Raw genomic sequence first — 24,607 nt, 5'->3', positions numbered from 1 at the left:
AGTATATAGTTATTTATATGCAAGCTTTATGGATGTTTGTTATACTCATTTCCAAGATGCTCTATATTAAGTTTATTGCATTTTGACAAAATGTAGGATTCTTCCAAGATTATGGATACCACCTTCTAGAATATTTCTGGTGCCATGTAGACCATCTAAGGAACATCTCTCAAAGAATTAATACTGTTATTATATTATATCAGGTATTTTATTAATGTGGCTTTAGACTTAAAATGAGGCACACAGAAAAACAAACTGTATGAATATACTGTATGTATTCCTAATTGAACAAACAATTAGCAACAAAATAAATAGTTCACACACATTAGTGTGGTCATATAGAGCACAATTTGACAAGATCATTAAGAAATAAAAGTTCACCTCCCTCCTTCTAATAACCCTGAAACAACAAACTACTTTAAAACAAATACCAGTATTTTTATAACAGTAGTTCCAGTACATACTGTAGCAATGCTGTAAATCAAGCCCAATTGTTAATCTGTATAATGAAATGATCTCAAAAAGTTTATACAAGGATGAACCTGATTGGAATTTGAATATCAGAAATTTCAAAGAAATTTCAGGAAACATCCTGGGAGGAAGAAAATAATGGCCAGCCCTTTTTGTCATGGCCAAGAAACCTACACAGATCTTCCCAGAAAGTCCCAGGAATCAAGCTCAACCTGCAAAAGACTTACTCTTGAATTATTGGAATCAGTTGTGTACCAAGATCCTCACAGTAAAACCATCTTTCAAAAAGGACATCTGTTGATTCTCCAATATAATATCTGAGAAAAATATATATATAAATCATGTAGATTTCTTAATAAATATACAATATTTTTAATATAGAAAAGAGACAATTTGCTCTTAAAAATAATATATTTTGTCATGAACATGAAAAACATAAGTGTATAATGCTTTGAAGTTAATTCAGACAAACCTGAAAGGATGGAAAAACTGGCTATATAATATCAAATGAAATTAACAGAACAGAAGTTTGTGACAGAATAACAGACTTGGAATGGACTTAGAATTCTTCAAGTCCAATCCCCTACTCAAGCAGGGGATTCTATATCAGTTTTGACAAATAGCTATCCAGTCTCTTCTTGAAAACTTCCAGTGATGGAGTATCTACCACTTCTGAAGGCAAGCCATTCCACTGGTTGATTGTTCTTTCTGTCAGAAAATTTCTCCTTAGTTCTAGGTTGCTCCTCTCCTTAGTTAGTTTCCATCCATTGGTTCTTGTCCTGTCTTCAGGTGCTTTGGAGAAGAGCTTGACGGCCCCTTCTTAGTGGGGGCTCCTCAAATGTTGGAACACTGCTACCATGTTTCTCAAAAAATAAGGCCAGGCCTTATTTTTTTTTTGACCCCTGAAAAAACGGGTAGGCCGTCTTTTCAGGAGTGACTTAATTTCCTCCCCCACCTAGAGCAGCCCATACACACTCCCTTCGCCACAAGGCCACTTCTATTGGCAGACGAAAGCTCCCTTGAAGGCAGAGTCCCCAGCCGCTTCTGGGCGAGGCGTGGCTGCCCGTGTCCCCTCGTCTTTAGGCAGTCTCTTTCAGGCAATGGAAGCTCCCCAAATGCAGTCACCAGCCACTTCGATTGGCCGGTAGAAGTGGCTTCAGGGTGAGTGCACACACACACACACACACACACACACACACACACACACACTCCCCTAGCTGCGAGGCCGCTTCTATCGGCAGACGAAAGCTCCCTTCAAGGTGGAGTCCCCAGCCACTTCGGGGTGAGGCATGGCTGCCCGTGTCCCCTCACCATTAGGCAGTCTCTTTCGGGCGATGGAAGCTCCCCAAATGCAGTCACCAGCTACTTCCATTGACCGGTAGAAGTGGCCTCGCGGCGAGGGGAGTGTGTGTGTGCCACGCCTCACCCCGAGGCGACTGGGGACTCTGCCTTCAAGGGAGCTTTCGTCTGCCGAAAGAAGCGGCCTCGCAGTGAGGGGAGTGTGTGTGTGTGTGCGCTTGCCCCGAGGCCGCTTCTACCGGCCGATCGAAGTGGCTGGTGACTGCATTTGGGGAGCTTCCATCACCTGAAAAAGACTACCTAAAGGTGAGGGGACATGGGCAATCCCGCCCACCCTGAAGCGGCTGGGGATTCTGCTTTCAAGGGAGCTTTCATCTGCCAATAGAAGCAGCCTCGTGGCAAGGGGAGTGTGTGTGTGTGTGTGTGTGTGCTTGCCCCGAGGCTGCTTCTATCGGCTGATCGAAGTGGCTGGTGACTGCATTTGGGGAGTTTCCATTGCCCAAAAGAGACTGCCTAAAGGCGAGGGGACATGGGTAGCCACCCCTCGCCCTGAAGCGGCTGGGGACTCTGCCTTCAAGGGAGCTTTCATCTGCTGATAGAAGCGGCCTCACGGCGAGGGGAGTGTGTGTGTGTGTGCTCGCTCCAAGGCCGCTTCTACCAGCTGATCAAAGCTCCCTTGAAGGCAGAGTCCCCAGCCGCTTCGGGGCGAAGTGTGGAACACACACACTCCCCTCACTGCTAGGCCGCTTCTACCAGCTGATTGAAGTAGCTGGTGACTGCATTTGGGGAACTTTCATCGCCCAAAAGAGACTGCCCTAAAAGCAAGGGGTCACGGGAAGCCACGCCACGCCCTGAAGCGGCTGGGGACTCTGCCTTCAAGGAGCTTCTATCGGCTATCGGGGTATTCTAGCCTAGGCTACCTGCAGGCCACTGCTAAAGGAAAGTTTTCTCCCCATTCCCCCCGCCCTTCCCCCACCCATTTCTCTTCACCTCATGTAGTTCTAAGAAATGATGTGAGAAATGGCGGGGAAAAGCATGGTTTGAATAGGCCTAAATTTTGGGGGCGGGGCTTAATTTAACCTCATGCCTAGAAATCATGCTGGGCTTTCCTATTGGTGGAGGCCGTATTGTTGGAGAAACACGGTATCACGACACCCCTAGTTGTTCTTTTTATTAGACTAGCCATACCCAATTCCTGCAACTGTTCTTCATATGTTTTAGTCTCCAGCGCCCTAAATTAGATTAAGTTTAATTCATTAGATAACTATAATTATATGGCAGCAAATCCATGATCTCAAGAATGAAAGTTTTTCCTCATGATAGGAAGTGCTATAATTTCCTCCAAGGAAGTGACAGATGGGAGTGGATTATGATGGGGGGTGGGATTAGACAGTATAGGTAGCTGGGTCCCAGGGCATGTAAGGTTTTTTTAAAAAATCATAACCAACAACTTGAATTTGACCCAGAAGCAAACTGGCACCCAACGCTGCTCACACAGCAATGGTATTACATATGCCATTCTTTGGGTACCCAAGATTGCTCATGCAGCTACAAGCTTCCAGATATTTTTCAAAGATAGCTCCATATAGTGCATATTGTAATAGTCCAAGACCAAACAGAAGATCAGCAGGACATAAGTGACCAAGCAGAGTTTCTATGCTTAATTCTTCCATTGAATTAAATATACAATACATAAAGTTTGGTTCTAGTGACCCAAGACTCTATAGAGAAGCAAGAGCATTCTCATATAATTTATTAGTGGGAATAAAGATTTTAGATTATTTTTCAACTCTAGCACCTGCACTGGCAGTCGGGATGAATCCTCCAGCGGGCCTCAGGGCCCCTTGGGTCCTGCCGAGGTCGCCACTAATGTTGCAGAAAATCTTGCTTCCAAAGCAGGACACAAGACCACGAAAGGTTGGAGAATACAGGTTTTATTTGCGCAAAGTGTTCAGAGCATTAGCATGGCAAATTCTGAACCCCCCAGGTCTTCCTGAGGCAATATTTTTATACCCATCATGACCTCAGCATAGGCCTGGGCATTACTCTTGCCACATTTTACCAAATAAGGACAATATTGCATACTCTTCTATAGAGGAAGTATAAAGTATAAAGAGGAAATAACAAGTATATTTTTGATTACTCAGTTATCTTACACCATCAATTATTTTCCATGTTCACCCTTGTTTACAGTAATGTGGTTAGTTCAAGTTCCTGAGTTCAGCAATATTGTGGGTTTGGACAATGTTATGTTAAGCAGAGCTTACGGGAAACTGGGACCTTGGCTAAATATGACTTGTTGACCAGTGCTAAATATAAAATGTGCTTTATATGCTCTTTTTCAGCTGCTTCAAGAGTGGCTTATAATGATGAAATCAGATTTATAATAAAATGACATCTCACCTCAGTCCATCAGTTTCTGTTTCTAATCTTCTCCTTTCAATTACCAGTCCCACAGAGTTTGCATACCTTTGTGGAGAATGTGGAATCCTGGCTGGTAAAAGAAACATCTAAGAACAAAATTAAAGTTGAAACATGTAGCAACAGCAGGAGATTTGGTTATATCTTTTCTGTCATCTCAGTTGGTCTTTGTTCTCCCATTCTACTTTTCCTTGAATGCCTTGAGTGATTGAATAGAAATTCAGCAATAGGAGGAAATGTAAAGTGAAGAAAGAACAACCTCAAGGAACAGCAGGAAGAACCCCTACCAAGATAACAGTCAAATAAAAGAAATCCAAGTCTAGAGCAGACAAGATCCTCCTCCCTAATTCTTGTGAAGGTAAAGGGAGGGGGGAAATACATTCAAATCAGTTGTAATATTATAATAAAAACAGTATTAGCATTCATGATTTTTGTTTCCTAGTTATGGTCTAGCCTGAAAGGCTTAATAGGATGAGACAGAAGAAACATACTTTCTGTGAGACGTACATGCTCAGCTGTGCAGAATGAACACTCTTGAATAATTGCTGGCTCAAAGAAGTGTGCTCAGATGCTGTTGATTGCCCACTGTGTAGGGACTGAAAGACTGCTTCCTGCTGAGCAAGCAGACCTTGTACTTGGAATGTAGGAAGAATATAAGGTAGTTATGAAAAAGAACACTTAGCAAGTGAGCTAAGTTTTTAGGTTTTTAGAACAAGAGTTGAATGTCTATCAACGTTTCCTTCTAAGAGGAAAATGGACATTAACTTAATCTGAGGGCCTAGGAAAGGAACAAGAAGAAATAAATGCTTTTCTAATGACAATGCCTTAAGAAACAGAAGTGATGATAAACAGAACATGGCTCTATAATTGTGACTTGCAGTGCTTTTGACATGTTTGTGTTCGTTCATGACAATAACCTGACATATATTACAAAAGCTACAAACTTGTAGCAATGCTTGAAGAAAAAATTGAGAATTGGAAGAGAGAATGGTCAAGGTGTACTTTATGAGAAAGTGAAAAAATTATTAGGGCAAGCAAAAGAGACACTGCAGCAAAAGCTAACAGTAGAACCAACTCTACATAAGAAAAATAATCAAAGAGTTGTCAAAGAGTAATAATTAAGAACAAAAGACATAAAATATATTCTGCCAACTGGGAACTCAGGAAATTATATTGCAGACAATATTGGCTTTGAGCTTCTGGGGAAGTAGAGAAACTATTTTCTCCCAAGGGAAGAAGAAAACAATAATACACTCCCTTTCTAGATATCCTCATCAGTGGAGGCAGTGATGGCAAATTAGAAACACAAGTCCATCAAAACACTACCCATACCACCAAGTGCTCCATTATCAAAGTAACAACACAACCTCCCACAAGAGAAGCTGTGTAAGAACACCATTTAGAGGGCCATAAAAACTCTGCAGCAGCCCTGAACAAATGGAAACAAAGCATCTATATAATGTGTTCCAACAAAATGGATATCTATACAATTTTAAGTGCCTGACCACTCAACCAATCATAATTCAACTGACACAAGGTATGAAAAGGATAACACTGCCATACATAAAAATCATCTTTTAAACCAACAACAGACTATTATAACCATGTAGCATCACCATAGCACAGTGGTCGCCAATCAATGGGCTACGGCCCACTGGTGGTCCATGAGAAAATTTTGGTGGTCTGCAGAGAAATGTCACCCCCAAAGCACCCTCCAAAGCTATTAATCTAGGCTGCATGGGAACACGAGGCTGTGCTGCCCACATGGCTCCTGGGAACCCTCCCCGCCCACTCACTCCTTACCTGGCAAACTTGCCTGCTAAGTTTCTATTTTTCCTTCTTTTGTTTTCCATCCATCAGCTGTTCTGCTGTGCCAGGAAATTTAGATTAGCTAGAAAGCAGGAAACCTTGGATTTCTTGCTTTCTGGATAATCTTTAGATCTTCGGCTCTGCTTTTAAGCAGAGCCAAACCTTCCTTAGGACTGAAGCTTCTATTATTCAGCGCAGGTAGCCAATGGCAGAATCATAGATCTCTAAGTGAATCTGTGATTCTGTAGCAACTCAATCTTCCTGCCTGTTTTGCCTTATTTGGGGTAAAAGTTGCTCTTTTTTATATAAAAAAATCAATATTTACATACATGGTGTGTTGTGAGTTATTTTTGTCAGTTTGCTTGCAAGCAAATTTTATGTGACAGACTCAGGTAGCCGATGGAAGAATCACAGATCTCTGAATGAATCTGTGATTCTGTGAGCAACTCAATCTGCCTGCCCGCTTTGCCTGATTTTGGGTAAAAGTTGCTCCTTTTTAAATAAAAAAATCAATATTTACATCAATATTTATAATATTTACATACAAGCCATGCCCAGCCAGTCACTTGCCCACCTAGCCATACCCACAAATTAGGCCATGCCCACAGAAATGGTTAAGAAATTTGAATCCCACCCCTGCTTCTGTGTGTGTGTGTGTGTATGTGTGTGTGTGAGAGAGAAGGGAGAGGGAGAGAGAAGTTAAATCAGATATCTCTCTCTCTCTCTCCCTCCCTCCCTCCCTCCAACGTTAGCAAGCCACTGTCAGTCAAAAATCATATTAGTTGTCCCCGGGATTTAAAATTATGAGTTTGGTGGCCCCTGAGATCCAAAAGGTTGGCGACCCCTGCCATAGCACACATGCCAACTAAATCCCTCCAAAACATCCGAGTAAACCAAAAGGCCCAGCAGCCCCAGAAGGAAAAAAAAAAAACAGGAGTCAGATACAATATGCAGTGTAAGGAATGTAACAATCACTATGTAGGACAAACAGGTAGAAATCTAGCAGAGCGCATCCATGAATACCAACTAGCAATCAGAAGGCATGATGAAAACTCCTTAATTTCACAACATATGGACAGATTCAGCCATATTTTCAACTGGGAATCTGTAAGCAATTTACAACTCATTACAAAATAGGAGAAGCTGTCTACTGACCTCATCCATAAGCTTTGAAAAGGTATCTGGCAGATCTATGGTTTACAATCATGACAGAACAATTTGAAGACTTATTCCTTCCTACAAATCCAAGTGGGGTGAATGATATTGCCAAAGAATTAAAAATTAACACCATGGCTACTCAACCATTATTCACATTCATCCTGTTGTACATGGAAGAAGAAGGGAAAGAAGATAATACTGCAAGCCTTGAAAATGATAATAGTGGGTTTCTGGGACCATATTGAATTGTGTAATTGACAGGTTATTGGCACGAAATTAGTTGTAGTTCATAAGTACTAGTAAAATGCCACTGCTTGAAAAGGCTTTAAAATTAATACTGAGGAGACTCAGTATTTTAGTCCTTCAGAGGACTAAATTTCTGAAGTAACAACCTCAGATAAGACCTGTACCTTTAGAAAAGCGGAAATGCTCCTATAAAGTAATCTAATAAACTATCCAACATCTATCATTAATTCAAAAGAAATGCTTGTTGAACTATTGTAAAAAATCCAATAAAAAAAGAAAATGGAAGAAAATTTAAGCCAACAAATAAACTCTAAATGTTTAGTGAAGATGTGAAAATAAAAAAGGAAAATGTAGGACAGAAAGAGTTGGGTCACCATACATATAGGGTAACCCAGCATTGTAGAGGGGTCATATGGAAAACAAAAGGTCAGAATACACTAAGAATGGGGGGGGGGGGGAGCTTCCATGGATATATTCAAAAGAAGTGTATCTAAGAGTATTATGGGAATTAATTGATGGGCTGGAGGAACCTTATATATTATATTTGCAACTGATGAAGTCCAGAGGATTGGAGGACAGAAAATATAATCAAAGAAGAGTGGGATGAGAATCTGGGGACCTAGAATTATATTAGAATGACATCAATAATTAGGAAGCTGTAGATAAAATCATAATGAGATCTATAAGCACCTGGAAAACTGTGATAACGGACAGAAGACAGCATGTCCAAATTATTTACATAGGAAAAAGAAATTAAACCCACAGGTACAGAATGAAGGATACCTGATGAAAGAGTTCACATACCAGGCATGGCAATAAATCTCAACTCTCCCATCAAGCAGTTGGATGAGATCAAAGAAGAAAAACTACACAGATTTCTTTAAAGATTGCCTGGAGTAAATACAGAAACAGAAACCTGGAAAAGTAAATACAGAAACTTGGAAACCGTAAAAGGGACTCCCCACTCTCTTTTATAGTGAGCTCATGGGACAGAGTCTCTGAATAATTTGAAATGCTAAATTGCTTTTTATGGGTTATGTTGCCAATGGGCTTGCCTACTATTTCTTGATTATTTAAGTTTGTTCTCCATTTCATTCTTCTCCCAGCCTCTCTCAAATCTGCCAGGTCTCCAGACATTAGACCTGTGTTCTGAACTTTCTTATGAGAGAAGTTTCACAGACATGACATGGCTAGATAAATTTCACACATATATTTATACAGGAGATCTGCCTACTGAAGAACATACATTAGACATATATATGTTTTCACCAGGGGTTTACATTTTAGTTCTTTTCTTCTATCAATGTTGAGATGAAAGACTTTGCCCACCGTCAGAGTCAGAATTAAAGAATCAGAGGGGTAGAAGATGGAAGCCTTCCGGTAGAACCGCTATCCAAGGTAGGAGACCTTATAATATCCTGAACAAATACTTGTCCAATCTTTTATTGAAAACATTTTTTTTTCTTGAAAAATCTCCTCAGGGTTTATATAATGATTCTGAATGGTCTAAGTACTGATTTTAGCTTTACTACTTTCAGCTCTTCTGTTATCTTTGTAATAGCACTTGTGAAATAATTCTTATAATAGCTAATTAAAATTATATCATGATGTAGCATCACAATAATGATAACAACAGTAATAATATAGACTAACATTTTTCAGGTTTTTCTTTTTTCTTTTTTTGCATGATGTGCTACCAAAATGGGAAGTGGAAAATCTACTGAACTGTCGCATGTAATTATTAAATAAATTATTATATGAAAATAATGTATACCAAAACAGAGAAATATAGCAGAATTACAGCCTGATACTTGCTTGCTAGTTTATGCACAAACCTATCTACCTCTCCTTCTTTAATGTGGATGTCCTTGTGTTTTCCATTTTCTATTATCTTCAGGCACATGTCTCCCTGCAGCTGGTAAAACAACTGTGTAGGAAGGAGGAAAAAATTAGATTAAAAACATGTCAATGTTTTAATACATTGTAGCCTAAGTTCATGAACAGTCATTTCTGGAGTTCTTTTGGCTAGAGCAAATTTTATGGCTCCTGGAAATATCATTTATACTATGAACCTGGCTCACCTTATTGTTCTATATTGTATTCTATATAATATCACAGAAAGCCCACTTCAAGCTCTTCTCAAGTTGTTTGTTGTGACATAGTGAAATGGGAATCATTTTTAACAGTGCATGCTCTATCAAACTTCTTTAGCAAAATGTGCAGCCTATTATATAGTCCAAGTTTATATAGTCCAAATGAGATTCTGGAAGCAATTGCAAGATGGGTCTTCCCTCAGAATATCTATGTAGAGTTCAATTCTATTTTTTTTTTCCAACATGAGGATGATCCAATGGGAAACTGGGGGTTATGGGATCAGATAAGTAAAGTAGCACATAATGTACATGTTATTCTATAAATATATGGAATCAGGAAAAACATTTATTTTTTAAATTTTTGTCTTTGTGCAAAATGAAACATATAAGATTTGTAATATATATATATATATATATATATATATATATATATGTATGTATGTATGTATGTATGTATGTATGTATGTATGTATATATGTATATGTATATGTATATGTATATGTATATGTATATGTATATGTATATGTATGTATGCATTGTGATCTCCTGGGTCACCAATCCCATTCATCAGACCCAGGCCCAAACCCAACCTATAAACGAAGACAACCACCATCCAGGAACCAGACCACGGCTGCTTCGCCATCTGTCGCACCCCCCGAACCCAAAACCAAACAAGCTGACACATGCCAAGAACATAGACCCAGACCCCAAACTCGAAGCCAGACCAAAACCCAGAATGCTACATCACAGCCACCCAGGATATTGCACCAGAAAACTCAAGAAATTACACCACAAGAACTCAAGAAGTTGCAACACAGCAAACGACCCAGGAAATCACAGCACAAGACCAAGGATACCACAGCAATAAAACTCACAAGGTTTTACTCACAACCCATTACCCAAGCCGTTACAACACAGGAGGCTAATGGAAAAGAGATCAAAACACAAACAACTCAGGAGATCACAACGCAGGATCCGGGATACCACAACAAAAGAACTCGCAAGGCCATCACACAATCCATTACCCAAGCCATTAAAACACAGGAGGCTAATGGAAAAAGGATCACTACAAAACCAACGACCCAAGAGATTACAGCACAAGATCCAGGATATCTCCACAACAAAACTCACAAGGCCATCACACAGCCCATTATACCAACATCAACTCCATCAACCAATCAAGAGGCAGCAGCACAGCCAACCAGCCCAGCACACCAGCATACCAGCAAACCCCCAGTATTTATAGAGAGACGGCAGCTCCGATCACACACTGCCTGCACTGGCACAAAGCAGAAAACACCAGCCTGAGGATGGCAAGTGGGACCTCGCTGAAATATTGTCAAGATATTTTTAATCTTACACAGGAAAAGACCCAAACACACTGAGACCTACATACCTGTACCTGTGAAAATCTATGAATATGTATATGTATATATATATATATGTATATGTGCTGTGGCTCTGAGGCTTGAGACTACATTGTTAGAGGAAGAAGACTCAGACGATGGGGAAGAGGAGGAATTGGGAATGCCTTTCTCCCCAGGACCTTCCTCTTCGGCAATGCCTTCCTCCCTGATTGTGCCTCAGGTGTTGGCAGATAACTGAGGGAAAGCCTGAAGCTAATCAGGAGAAGGAGGAGGGCATATCAGAGCAGCCTCTAACAGAGAATCAAGTAGACGAATACTGGCTTGATGCTAGACAATGTCGCAGGAAAAAGTGTGAGCTGCAACGCAGGAAGCGGCGACGAATCAGAGACTGAGCTGAGTGATTGACACACCCTATAGGGGATAAAAGTGGGTGTGTTTTCTCTGAGAGCTCCATACGGGACAAAGTGTGCGTTTTTCTGTGGAGCTTCGGTGTATTCTGTTTATTGAAAGCCTTTGTGATTTATGTTCCTGTTATCTTGTCGGACGTGGCAGGCAGCGTGTGTGATACTGCCAAGAACACTGCCTGCTTCAAAGAATTAACTCTATAACTACTGAATCTTCTTGCCTGCCTGTATTTTGTCAGAGTTGTGGACTTTCCATCCTCATTGGAAAGGTGAGACATAACATATATGTATATGTATATTATATGTATATGTTTTCTTAAGTTTTCACAGGTATTTATATGTATGGTATTCAGCTTTGTTCGGGTATTTTCCCATGTCATTATAGTTGTGCTTTTAAAGTTGTAGCAATGTTTCTTTTATCGGGACTTTCACTAATCACTCAAGTCCCGATAAAAGAAACTCTCGAAATCATCAAAAATAAATACTAACTGCCCAAACACCTCATGGAACTACCAGAACACTGCTTAGCCAACACATATTTCATATATAAAGGACAAAGATACAAGCAAATTGAAGGAGCCCCTATGGGATCACCACTGTCACCCATCATTGCAAACCTGTTCATGGAAGAATTCGAATCCAGAGCCCTAGCCAATGCCACCCACAAACCCAAACTATGGTTAAGATACATCAATGACACATTTGTTATTTGGCCCCATGGAAAAGAAAACCTAAACAATTTCCTAACACACCTAAGCAGCACACACCCCAAAATCGAATTCACCATGGAAACAGAAACAAACAAACAACTACCATTCCTAGATGTACTAATCTACAAAAAAACAGATGGCACACTAGGACACACCATACACCAGAAGAAAACACACACCAACCACTACCTCAGCACCCAATCTCACCACCACCCAGCACAGATAAACTCTGTGGCCAAAACACTAATTGCCAGAACCAAATGCCTGGCAGACAAGACACACATAAAAACTGAACTATGCACCTTTACTAAAGAACTGACAGCTAACAGCTTCCACAAAAGCAAAATCACTGGCTTGATCCACAAAAACACACTGAGACATAATGGAGACCTAGAAGATGAACAGACCTATGGAACAGCTGTCCTGCCCTACATAAGAGTTACTACAGACAAAATCAGTAAGATACTACACAGGCATCACATCAAGACTGCCTTCAAAACAGACAGAAAAATAGCAGCCATCCTAAGAAATCCCAAAGATAAAATTGACCTGGAAAACCAAGGCATATACGAAGTCCCCTGTGCATCATGCCCGCCACATACATTGGACAGACCAATAGAAGAATAAGTACCCGCCTGGATGAACACAAAAATGCAGTAAAAAAGCTGGAACGCAATTCCTCACTAGTCCAACACATGAAAGCCACAGGTCATAGCATCAACTTCAATGGCACCAAAACCCTAGCCACTATAGAAATCCCCAGCCACAGAATTATCAGAGAAGCCATAGAGATTGAAAAAAGACCTGAAAGCATGAATAGAAGAGATGATTCTACCAGTCAATTATTTGGAAGCCTGCACTCACAAACAAAAAAATCTCCACACCACAAGCCAGGCAAACACCTGGGCACACAGACCCCCCCACCCCGCCTTGATACCTCCAGCTCAAACACACCCCAGCCAGGCACCCAGATGAAACCTAGCTTCCTAATAAATGACAGCCATCCATTACTTGGAGCCAAGCCGCACTAAAAGCCTCCAATACAGGAAACACAATGTTGCCAGCCAATCAAGACAAAAAAAGCTACAAAACAGACAGAAGATGTTAGAAACACCAATCAAGCAGAACACAGCAAACTCCAAGATCAATAAACACAGACCAAGACTTCCAATCAATCAGGATGAAGAAAAAAAACATTCTGGCACAGCAGTAGGCTAGCCCCAAATTTAAAACTGAAACGGCTATGAAAGTCTGACTCACAGACGAACACTACACAGAAGCCTGATGATGGCAGATGGGATTCTGCCGAAACGTTGCTACAACTTTAAAACACAACTATAATGACGTGGGAAAATACCCGAACAAAGCTGATATATGAAATTATTTATAGTAGTCCAATATAACTTTTGCATGCAAGTTTACTTTCTCCACTGAGTAAATTATTGAGATTGTATTTATTTATAACCAGCTGAAGTGGAGCCAGGAACACAACTTCACTGATGCATAGAAAGGGAGGCAGGGCCAATAACCAAATTGTTCTACTCAAACAATTCCTTTTAAGAATAAGTTTCATAGTTCTTCTATATCTTCAGGAGGGAGATGCCATGATGAATGAAAAGCTGATTATAATATAATAAACTAGAATATATCTATGCTAATGCTTTTTTGTGTTTTAATCTGTTTTATGCATAGCTGAATCACTGTTTCGAATAATCAGTTTAATTTGGGAACAGAAGATGGTAAGACTGAAATTCCTGTTTATTCTTAAGGATGAAGTTTTTGGACCGAGTTTCAAATTTGCAATGTAAATACATTTTCCTCCTCTCCCCCCGAAAATAGGTTTAAAATGTTTCCAAACTGAAAACTGACCTGGCATATCTTTCATTTTATGTCAAATTGTCAACCTCTAGGTAAATTTGTGGTGCAAATTCATTTCACCAATGCTCAGTCTTTCTTTATGTTTGGTAGTGAATGTTTTCTCTTATTTTTATTATAAATAATACTGTACACATTATAAGTTCATATATTTTACTTTCAAGATGATTGCCTTTCAAGTCATAGAACTCCACGGTTTACTGCTGTGTTTTAGTCATATTCTTTATATTTCTGTTGCAACAAGACCACAGGAATTAATAATTGTAATTCAAATCCAATTATACTGTACATAAATTCAGGAGAATGCAAACCTTTAAATCATTGTCAATACATTTTTTTTGAATGTTTGAAACTAAAAATTAATTATAGTAAAAAAAACTCATTTAATCAAAATAGATACTTAAACAACAAATTTAGAGGAAAATGTAACATTAACACAGAGTTAACTGGAGGAAAACTGGTCCATAAAGGAAGAATGAATTATATGGATTACAAGGAAAGAGGATTTTTTTTTCTTATGGTGACCCAATTGTACAACAACCTAAAATGGGTATGTCTGGTGGCAGTGTTTTAAAATGTTCTTATATAGTATAAACCTGTTGGCATGAATATTTTAAAATGGTTCCTCTTAAATTTGTTGAGGTGTGTTATTTGTTATTTGGTACTTTTTATTGCTGTAGTTGGTGATTTTCTGTTGTTTTATACTTTATTGTATATTTTAATTTTACTGATAATTGAATATCGGCCTTATATCATAAGATAGAGGATTTAATAAAAATACTTCTTTATGAATATATTTATGATTTCTTCTAGGATGAATGGAAAAATGAATAGATTCAACATTAATGGATATGTGAATACAGCTATTATTGAATGCCAACTGCTGCTAATTTTTGTTCCAGATTTCCTGGAGAAATTTGAAAAGGGTCAGACTATAGATGTGTCAGTGTAATATTCCAGACTCTCATTTTAAACCAAAACCACTGAAAAAAAGCTAAAATCTGGACTATCAGTTCCTAAATCAAAGTAGAAGGAACCATGTGGGGATGGTTATCTCTTCTTGCTTAGGTTGGATGATGTCCCTTGGAGGTTGAAGAGCATTTATGGATAATCAGGAATGCTTATGACATGAGGTGTGTATTAGTTGGAGAAATCAATACACCTGTACTTTTGGATGCTGTGTTGTTAATAAAAAAACCTAAACTATGTCAAATGTTACATAGATTGTATGATTTGAAGATAGTTTGATAGAGAAAACAGAGTGAATGAGCAAGTTATAAATGGTGAAAGATTAGACATGTAGATGAATTGTATAGATTGGTAAGTCATTCAAAATGGGGAATTGTGGGGAAAATAGGAGGAGGGAGTAATATTAGGTAAGTTTGCTATCTTGACCTAATTATAAAGAATAATAAAGGTAAGATAAAAATCTAAGCAATAAAAATAGTGAATGAATAAATAAATAAATAAAATGGCTGTGTACAAGACCAGATTTCTGGTCATTTTGTTATATAGAAGTGCTGTAATTGTAAGAGTTGGCTTCTCATATCCACTTTAGAAAAAGTAAACATACTTTGAACTTAACCGATCTATTTTTTTCTGCTTATGAAGATTTCATGAGGATTGACCTATTTGTGATGAAATTTAATTAGCCTAGATGTTTATGTCCTTTATACTTCTTAAATCCCTGTGTAACGTTCTGTCTTTGTTGTAAATGTTTAATTTAACATTCAATTTTAGTCTTAAATTTCATTATTGCACTGATTTATATTTTTAAAGAATTCAAGGAATAGAAAGAAATATACTGACATCTACGGGACACACAGAAAATTGCAGGCAAATCATGTTTTAGAAATGCTAAATGCTTGATTCTGTTTATTTGTTTATTGCTTAAAAAATAACTAACCATCTGGCTAGCCAGGATAACATATTGAGTTACTAAATCTGATTTGGCAAGCATTTTGCTGAGTTTCAGCTATTCAAATAAGTAGCTTCAATTATTAAGAATGTGCAATAATGAATAAGAAATGTTACCACAGACTTTTGGCAATCCAACCTCTGTAATAATCTGTCTGACACTAATAAAAATAACATTATTTTAGTTTAATCTTTAATGATGGGAGATTTCTGGATAAATATGTGCTTAATGTACAGGCATATGATGAATGTATCAGTCACCTGCTGGATCTGTATACAGTTGATCTTCTGTACAGGTAGTTCTTGACTGATGAGCACAACTGGAACTGAAATTTTGGTTGCTAAGATATGCAGTTGCTGAGTAATCATGTGCCTGGACCAACTTTAAGACAATTTTTAGTATGGTGATTAAGTGAATCCTCCTTCTCCAATTGACTTTACTTGATGGAAATCATCTGAGAAGGTAATGAATTATGACCTTAAGTTTCTGCAACTGTAGTATTGGTTGCCAGATTTGGTTGCCAAATACCCAAATTGCAAACATATGACTATGGAAGTGGTGCACTGGACTGGAGCAATAAGCTCCAAGGATGGGTCATAGTCACTTTCTGGCCATCATAACTGTGAATCATTGTTAAATGAACAGTTATAAATTGAGGACTATCTACATATAAACTTTTCCCAATTTGGACTCCTGCAGATGTGTTGGTTTGTACACAGTATTTCATAATTCCCATCTCACTAATTGGTGAGATGGAATATAATGTAACTGAATCACACCAAAGATGTGAAAGATGGTCTAATCCAACTCTACTTATTCTATAATAGCTATTCAGATTTTCATAATAAGCATATGAGCAAGATATATAAGCAATAGTTTTCATTTCTGCTTTTCTCTGAATTCTCTATTCTAAAACAAGCAAATCTAAATATTACTGGTGGCTTTACCTATTATCTATTTGTTTTGTTATTTTTTTAACATGAAATAGATACTTATTGATGCCAATGGGTTAAGAAACAGCAGCCAGAAAAGACTTTGCATACAATGTATGATGAGCTGCTTCCTTTTATTCTGTGCCTAATGACAATTTGATTTAAGGAATCACTTTTGACTGCAAATCAGATGAAGCAGTCTGCAAGAGAATACTGTTATCAATTGCTGCCCAGCAACTGAAGAGGGATGCCAATATTGGTGAAGGAAGGAACAAATGCAAACAGGACAGTCCTCCTGGCCCAAAGCAGCAATTTGCTTCCTTTTAAGAATAAGTTTCATAGTTCTTTGCCTCTCATGTCACTAGTCATGATTTTGCACCTATGCATTACCTCCAAGCATCTAACTTCCAGCTGTTTTATTGTTTACATTGCTGAAGCAATACCGGAAAAGTAATAATTCCTAAAGCATTATTTGCTTATTTGTGACAATAGCCCAAGTGCCCTTCTTGACTTTAATCTGAAACAAGATATTGAACATGCTAAAGAATTCTACCCGTGTTAACCATTTCTAGAGTCATCAAATAATGGAATCTACATACCCAAAGCTTCTTCCAGAAACACATTCATGTTTTAAGCTGCCATTGAAATCTATATTATTACCAGTAGAATAATTAAACTGACATTATTATTAAATAATTAATAATTAAATAATTAAAGCCAGACAGCTGACTTTCTTTCTTTTGATAGAAATAGAATTGCTAGGGAGATCTATAGAATATTTTAGCTAATTTTCTGTCATCTAGCTCATATATCAGCATTCTGTAAATAAAAGGTTACTTTTAAATGATGTTCCTTGATAACACTTCATATTTAATCAGAATAGCTTTTTAAAACTAGCACGAATTGGAATCAATCATTACAGTACTACCAGTATCAGTATATAAAAAAAAAAGACTTGCCATCCCACATCATCTTCATTTAGAAGTAGTAAACATGGACCTCATATCCATACTTCAAACATAATGGAGACTGTATTACAGCATACTGAATGAAGGATATGACTGAACTTTATACATACACAGAATTCCAATATAGATTTTTAGAATTAGTCATAAGAAAAAGATTGAGCTAGCAATTATGCTGATTTGACAAAGTGGGATAGCACATAGAATTTTTTTTATCACAATATCAAAAGAAACCTGAAGGGACAAAGGATCAATCTTGGTTACTCTACATCATGATTCAAGATGGGAAAGGGTGCAAAGGCAGTCTTGGAGTTCTACATGTACTTTTTAAGCTTTGTCTCTTTATCTCTTTCCCTTTGTGGCTTCTGTCCCTGAAGCCAAACATGTTCTGAAGGCCTAAGCCTTTTAAGACATCTTAGCAGCTGAGAGCTCCTGATGAATACAATACAAATTATGGCTGCCATTATGTTATTTTATGCAAATCATGGGATATTATGGGTATTTATATTATATGCATTTTAACTAATCATTTAACTAATCATTTAACTAATTTTAATCCCATTTTATATTGGGATGATTTCTGATTTCTGTCAGACACTGTATGACTAATGATAAAATAAACATTTGAAGTACATATTTAGAAAGGACATGTACATGAGCTAATAGGAACTTCTTTGTCAGAATTAGAGAGAGATTGCATTCTTTTCTTTATCCCCCAAAATTGTTGAGCTATAAACTGTCTGACTGAGCTGCTACAAGAGATCATAAATAATGTGAAGCTGTTGGCAGCATGTGGGATTATGGGGAAATAGGATTACAAAAGCAATGAAAAGAATAACATGCAAAAGAGCAAATATTCAAAACTGCAAATGATTTTTTAAAAAAATCTGAATTATTTGAAGAATGACTCTGCTGAACTGAACATTTTGAACATGGCGCCCAAGTAAATTGAAGAGATTGATGAAAGAATATATTTCCCAGTGAAAGCTCTCCAGAATTTTCTCTTGCCTCAGGGGAAAAAACAAGAAAATCCAGTCTTTAAAGAAGCTCATTATTGTTTGATTCTGTAAACTACCACGATCTACTAACATGTCTACTGTAACAAATTTATATAAAACAAAACAATATAGGCTACTGCTTCTGTAATGGGAAAAAATATGCTTAAAATCAGGGACATAAAATCTTTAAAATTCCCCAGTTACTTAGAATTAAGCAGTACAGTATTTTATTTTACCTATCTCACAATGGTTTTGATAAGACAGGAAAGCATACTATATGGTAACTTGAACTTTTTTGTAATAAAAAACCTCATTGATTAATAGTCATCTACTACTGTCATTTTCTTTGTCTCTGGAATCTTTCAGACCAAGCCAGATAAAATTTCCATTATGAAGTTGAGAGTAAATAATTTGCTTACTGTTTCTTTAATGTGAAATATTTGGAATTATTTTAGCCACATTCAAGCTGTGTAGTTCATCCTGTAGAACTTTTTAATTTATATTTTTCTAATGAAAAAGAAAAGCTTTTTCTAATCTTATAGGGAAGAACATTAAGCTTTAAAAATTATGCACAACCAAGAGATAAATCCAAACCACTTCATTACCTCTTCTCCTTCTTCAATATGGTAATCTTTCCGTTGGTTTGGTCCACCAACAAACATTATATTGAGCTGTCGGTGATGCCTGCAGAACAGTATTTTTTAAGCATCAACTTTTTAAATATTTCATACGCATTGCTGTCTCTTTGTCATAGCAAAGAAAAAAGTGGCACATAACAGTAAATGTATTTTGCCTTAATGTTAATAACCATAGACAGCAGCAATCACATAAAAACATTGAAAAATTAAGGCATAAAAAGATTCAAGTATTTAAAAACTGCAGAAAAGTGAAGAATGTGAGGTTTTTTGTTTTTTGTTTACTAATGGTGCATTGCTCCATTCAAATCAGAAGTAACTTCCATCCTGAAGTTTCTTTTCATGGACAATTGGAAAAAACAATACTTGCAATATGTGATTCTTTGCTTTTAAGTTTCTTCGGAAGAAAGACATCTTCAAGTTTACCTACCATATTTTGTTCCTTTTGTATTAGTCTATTGAGCATTAATGGGGTATTATCCTTATTGAGAGAACAGAAGCAGGTAAGTGAAGATGAGATAATCATGCAATCTACAAGCAAAATTCAACCTAGATTGAATTCCCATTGGAAGCTCATTCAGTTAGAATGCAAAATATCCATATTTTTGCTATAACATTCCTATGCTTCTTCTGGTTTATGCATTTTTTGTGCCACTAACTTTTTTGGCATAATTGTATGGACTTGGGAAGCTTACGTGTCTGTTTTTGATTAACTAGTTAACTATGTTGTCCAAACCAAACAGCAGTTACTGTCAACTCAAGGGTAAGAATCTGTAGTGCACAAATGCTTATGGCAACATCTATAAGTTAAACATTCCATTAATTCAGCAAAAAATATTGTTTTGTTTGTTGGAACCAATATTATATATCTTTTTAGAAAATGATACATGCTTATGATCAGAATACAAAGTTGCAACGTAAGAGGTATGTATGTGTGTGTGGTTGCTTTAGTGATTCCCTGAAAAACAGTTGTTTTGCATATTAATTTGTCCTGGAAGTATTATTGTTTGATTAGATCTTTAGACAATATATACTAATTTAATTTCCTACTTTTTCTCCCATTAAATAAACTGATTTAACTGATAATATGACAATAAATGTAACAGATTGATGAGTACATGAATTAGATTTTTATACAGCACACTCTGTTATTGTTTAAAATAAATATGTAAGCTGTGCAAGAATAGAAAAAAAGGAGACAAAATGTAAGTTTTAGGCAGGAAAAGCTTGTAACTTTTGCTTCCAGATGTCCTTTTTGTTTTTTTATCTTTCAAATACCCCCTTATCATCTTCTTCATACCCCATTCTAGATTATAACTTTTCTAACAAATAGTTGGAAAAGAGTTACAGAAAACTTAGATTTGGAGCTAAATAATTGTCAGGATTCTTTATGTTAAGGGCAGTTTTGTTCTAGAACTTCAATTAAGAATAACTTTTGCATCATCATATCTAAATGTGTAAGTCTAGATGCATGGATACTTTACTTATAAACTTGTACAATCTACAGACTATTTTGATATGAAAAATGCCAATAGCTTCTAGATTAAAACAGTACTTCTAGATCTAGAATGATTGCTATGGGTTTTTGTTTAAATTAGAATCCAGAGTTATCATTTATTTATTGATAAATTTCCAAATATAAAGCAACCATTAGGCTAGCTTAGCAAGAGACCAAAGCGTTGTCAGAAACAACTTTATCCTTGACTTGTACAAATCTTTGAAAAATTAATAGTAGTAGTAGTAGTAGTAATAGTACCCTTCACTTACATAAGCTTATTGCATACTGGCGGCAGGAAAGCATCTTTGTTTTCTTCTACCCATTTCTTTACATTCACAAGTGTGTCCTCCATGACTTGATAGCAATATGCTCCAATTTACAGGAACTTACTAGGTCTGGCAACTGTTTTATATGCAAATGAGTGTCTCTGTATAATTGGAATGAATTGGGTGTATGACAGTGCACTCTCCTCAGCTGATGAGTTTAAGATCCAAAGATTACTTAGCTGAAGGGCATTCTCCAGTTTAGCCAATGATCAACTCACACATGAAAAAGTACCGTATGTCTTAGTTATCTTCCTCACAGAAATTTGTTTAATTTTAATAAAGAGAATGCATTGGTAGGGTGAATTATTTTTATGTTGTCTATTCACTCTCACACATAATTACATTATTAATATCTGGCCTATGTATAACATGACATTTCAAGATAAAATGTTTTTAAAATCAATTTTTATTTCTATCAAATATAGCTTTCTAGAACTTGTGTGTATGTGTGTATAATATATATTTTCTGATAAAAAAAAGCATACCAATAAAATTTAGATTTTATGTAAGTAAAGAAATCTTGCTTTACAAAATATTACAGCTGACTTTACAGAACATGATTATAGAAACATTTATAGAACATGATTATGGAAACATTTACAGTAATTGGCACTAACTTGTTAAAACAAAATTAAATAAGTAACACAGGATAAAATTATTGGAAGCTACTAAAAATGATTATCATTATAGTTTGATTTGTTATGATGGATCCTCTATCATCCTAGAATGTACCCAGAAGTTTTCATTACAACCAAGCAAGCCTCTTGCTTTGAGGTTTCATGGTCACTTTGGTTGACACTGCAAAGTCACATTTGATTGCAAATGCAGAAGAAATAGTTTGTAGAGCAGGGCCCACCAAACTCGCGGCCCGCGGGCTAGATGTGTCACATGCTGGTCCCATCCCTGCCCGATTTAGGAAAGGGGGGGAAAGTCCCAATATGTCATGTGATGCTGCCGTGACAATGTGAGTTTGACACTACTGTTGTACAGCATAGACAAGTGTTTCCCCATAAGTACCACGTTGCATCTACTATCCTTTTCCTGTCACTCCTGGTTACTTCACTCCCTTATTCGTTCTCCTTACAATTAAATTAATGAATCCAAATAGCAGAAAGATCCAAAAGTTATTGTTATTGTTTTGACTGATGTGATTGTTAAATAGATCAGTTTGAGTTGCAGAACATACTGCAGTTACTACACCTTTTTGTTATAAGCTTACTCAAATATGACAGGTAAACCAAGTTTATAGAAGAGATAAACTATCATCCATAGAAAAAAAAATTATACATTGTTTTCTATGAAGAGGCAGACAGGAGACCAAGATGGCATTTCACCATGAAAAGATGACAAGTACATTATGCATATGAAACAGTTATTAATTCCTCCCATACTTATTTTTGGCCTATATCTCTTGGGAAACCTTGGAGAGTTGTAAAAAAGCAAAGTGTTAATGCTTCAGCAATAAATACACATATAACAAAAGTTATTCTCAAACCAACCTTGACTCCAAGTGACTAAATCAATGCAATTTTTGGCAGTATTATGGAAGCATATTTCCTTTTGTTTCTAGGATCCCCCCACTTTTCTGGTCTATCTGATTCTCCCAGGTGGTCCCACATCCACCTAATAAGACCAAGATGATTCTAAAATAGAATTAATTTGATTTTTTCTATTTCCCCACTGATTATTGACAATATGATTTCAATTACTTGCTCCCTGGCTCTTATAGCAGCAGTGTCTGGTCTTCACTGACTTTGCTTTTAGATCAAGCTTTAAGAATTTAGTGTTTTTGTTTATACAGTAAATTTTGAGTGTAAAACTGCAATTCATAGAGCAATTTGCTCTGAGTTAGTAGTAAATGGCATCATTTCACAGTAATAAGGCTGACTGCACTAGAGATTATCAGCATAAGTGCTTCAGTAACCCTCTCAAAATTAAAGGGTGTGGTAAACTTCCTTGGTAAACTTTTTTGACAACTGTTTGGGCTTGAATGTCTGTAAGCAAAGGAAGCCTCCCCTTTTGCTGTGTGCTTTTAAAAGCTGAATTATGGATCTGAAGAAGATGATATACCCTATTAACAGTTTGAATTATCAATACTCGCTTTTCTGCCAAATATGCCTATATTATGTTTTATATTGTTAAAAGATATAAGGAGATACACATAGGGTGAACCATAGATACACTTTTTAATTTCTTGGGCATCTTGAGGGACAAAAGTTTCCGTTGTTATTTTCCAACTGAAAGAAATTTCTAATCTGAGAGACAGTTCAGTCTCGTTTCCTTTGTTCCGCCTACGATAATGTACTCAGACCAGGGAACGATCCTAACGCACCAACCCAAAGACGCTGGAACGAGAGCAGTCGATGCCGATCATGAGCAAAAGACAGCGCCCCTCTAGGTATTCCGTGCCGGCTAGATGGGGAGAACCCCAATTCTTCTCATTCCTCAGCGGAATTTTTTTATCCCCTTGCCTTTCTCGACCACGACTTCCACCCGTTCCCCCCCAAAAGACACAAGTCCCCTCAAGCTTCTACTTCAGCGCCCGTCCCATCGGCCGGCACGTCTTTAGGGTCTACTTCGCGTCCTGCTCTTCTCCTACCGGGGAGATAGTGGTCAATTACAGGCCCCAATCCCCACCCACTCCCGTTGCAATGGAGTCTCGCAGCGTCACGGCCGCGCCACGGCCTAGTAACAGCCGTCTCCGCTAAAACAAAGCGACGGTTGAGGAAGGGGAGAGAGAAAGCTAGTCGGCCGGCAAGAAATGGAACTCGTTGCTTCTGCGCCTCTGGTGCGGGATTTCTTGTAGCCCGGACATTTAGAGTAAAAAGAGAAACAGACAGAAACGAAAAAGAAAGAAAGCGCGTTGAAATGGCGTCCGCTGCGGTTGAGTCCTTGATAAAGCGTTCGGGAAGAGTTGATGTCAGGGCTCCAGTGGCGCAATCGGTTAGCGCGCGGTACTTATACAGCAGTACACAGCAGAGCAATGCCGAGGTTGTGAGTTCGAGCCTCACCTGGAGCACAAGTCTTTTGGGACCGTTCGCTTTTGGGATATTTCCGTGCATTTATCTGCAGCTCGCTTGCTACGTGCTTTCACCGATTCATTCTCCGCGGACAGCTACCAGGCCAACAACAAGCCATGAGAATTGCAGTAATTCAGATGCAGAGGCACTAACTTTAAAACTGCTTATCAAACTGCAAGTTACTGTTAAGTGAATCTTTTTACAGTAGTTGCGTTTAAGAACCAATATGTTTTCAGTATTTCATATTCATTATTCCAGAGCAGAAATACTTATGTGGTTTAATTTCATTTTTAATTTATGTGGTTTAATTTTAATTTTAATACACCTAACTGTTTTTTAAACAAGACATTACATAGGATCTCATAGCTAGATTCCAATTTTAGGTTGAACATGTCAATGGAAAAATTAAACCCATATTGAATAATGAATTTTCCCCCAGTGAAATCCTAGAATTAAAATGAC

At 37.4% G+C, this 24,607-nt stretch overlaps 1 protein-coding gene and 1 non-coding gene across 2 annotated transcripts in view; one reads left to right on the top strand and one right to left on the bottom strand.

The window, feature by feature from the left end:
• Window positions 1-21,270, bottom strand: part of HAAO (3-hydroxyanthranilate 3,4-dioxygenase) — a 34,385-nt gene extending 13,115 nt beyond the window's left edge. The window contains exons 1-5 of the mRNA XM_026695387.2: window positions 21,069-21,270; window positions 19,272-19,350; window positions 9,248-9,331; window positions 4,174-4,280; window positions 699-788 (exon numbers count right to left, since the gene is read on the bottom strand). Coding sequence (XP_026551172.1) covers window positions 699-788; window positions 4,174-4,280; window positions 9,248-9,331; window positions 19,272-19,350; window positions 21,069-21,151 — 443 coding nt within the window. The 5' untranslated portion in view covers window positions 21,152-21,270. The remainder of the gene's footprint in view (window positions 1-698; window positions 789-4,173; window positions 4,281-9,247; window positions 9,332-19,271; window positions 19,351-21,068) is intronic.
• Window positions 21,271-24,050: 2,780 nt separating this feature from the next.
• On the top strand, window positions 24,051-24,144 carry TRNAI-UAU (transfer RNA isoleucine (anticodon UAU)). The gene is made up of 2 exons: window positions 24,051-24,088; window positions 24,109-24,144. It is a non-coding gene; the product is annotated as a tRNA-Ile (tRNA).
• The last annotated feature ends 463 nt before the right edge of the window (window positions 24,145-24,607 follow it).

This window comes from Pseudonaja textilis, chromosome 1, assembly GCF_049901715.1.
Source record: "Pseudonaja textilis isolate UNSWEBS1 chromosome 1, rPseTex1.2, whole genome shotgun sequence".
NCBI classification, from domain to species: domain Eukaryota; kingdom Metazoa; phylum Chordata; class Lepidosauria; order Squamata; family Elapidae; genus Pseudonaja; species Pseudonaja textilis.
The sequence above is the reverse complement of the archived record's forward strand: the minus strand, read 5'-3'. Positions and strand labels throughout refer to the sequence as shown.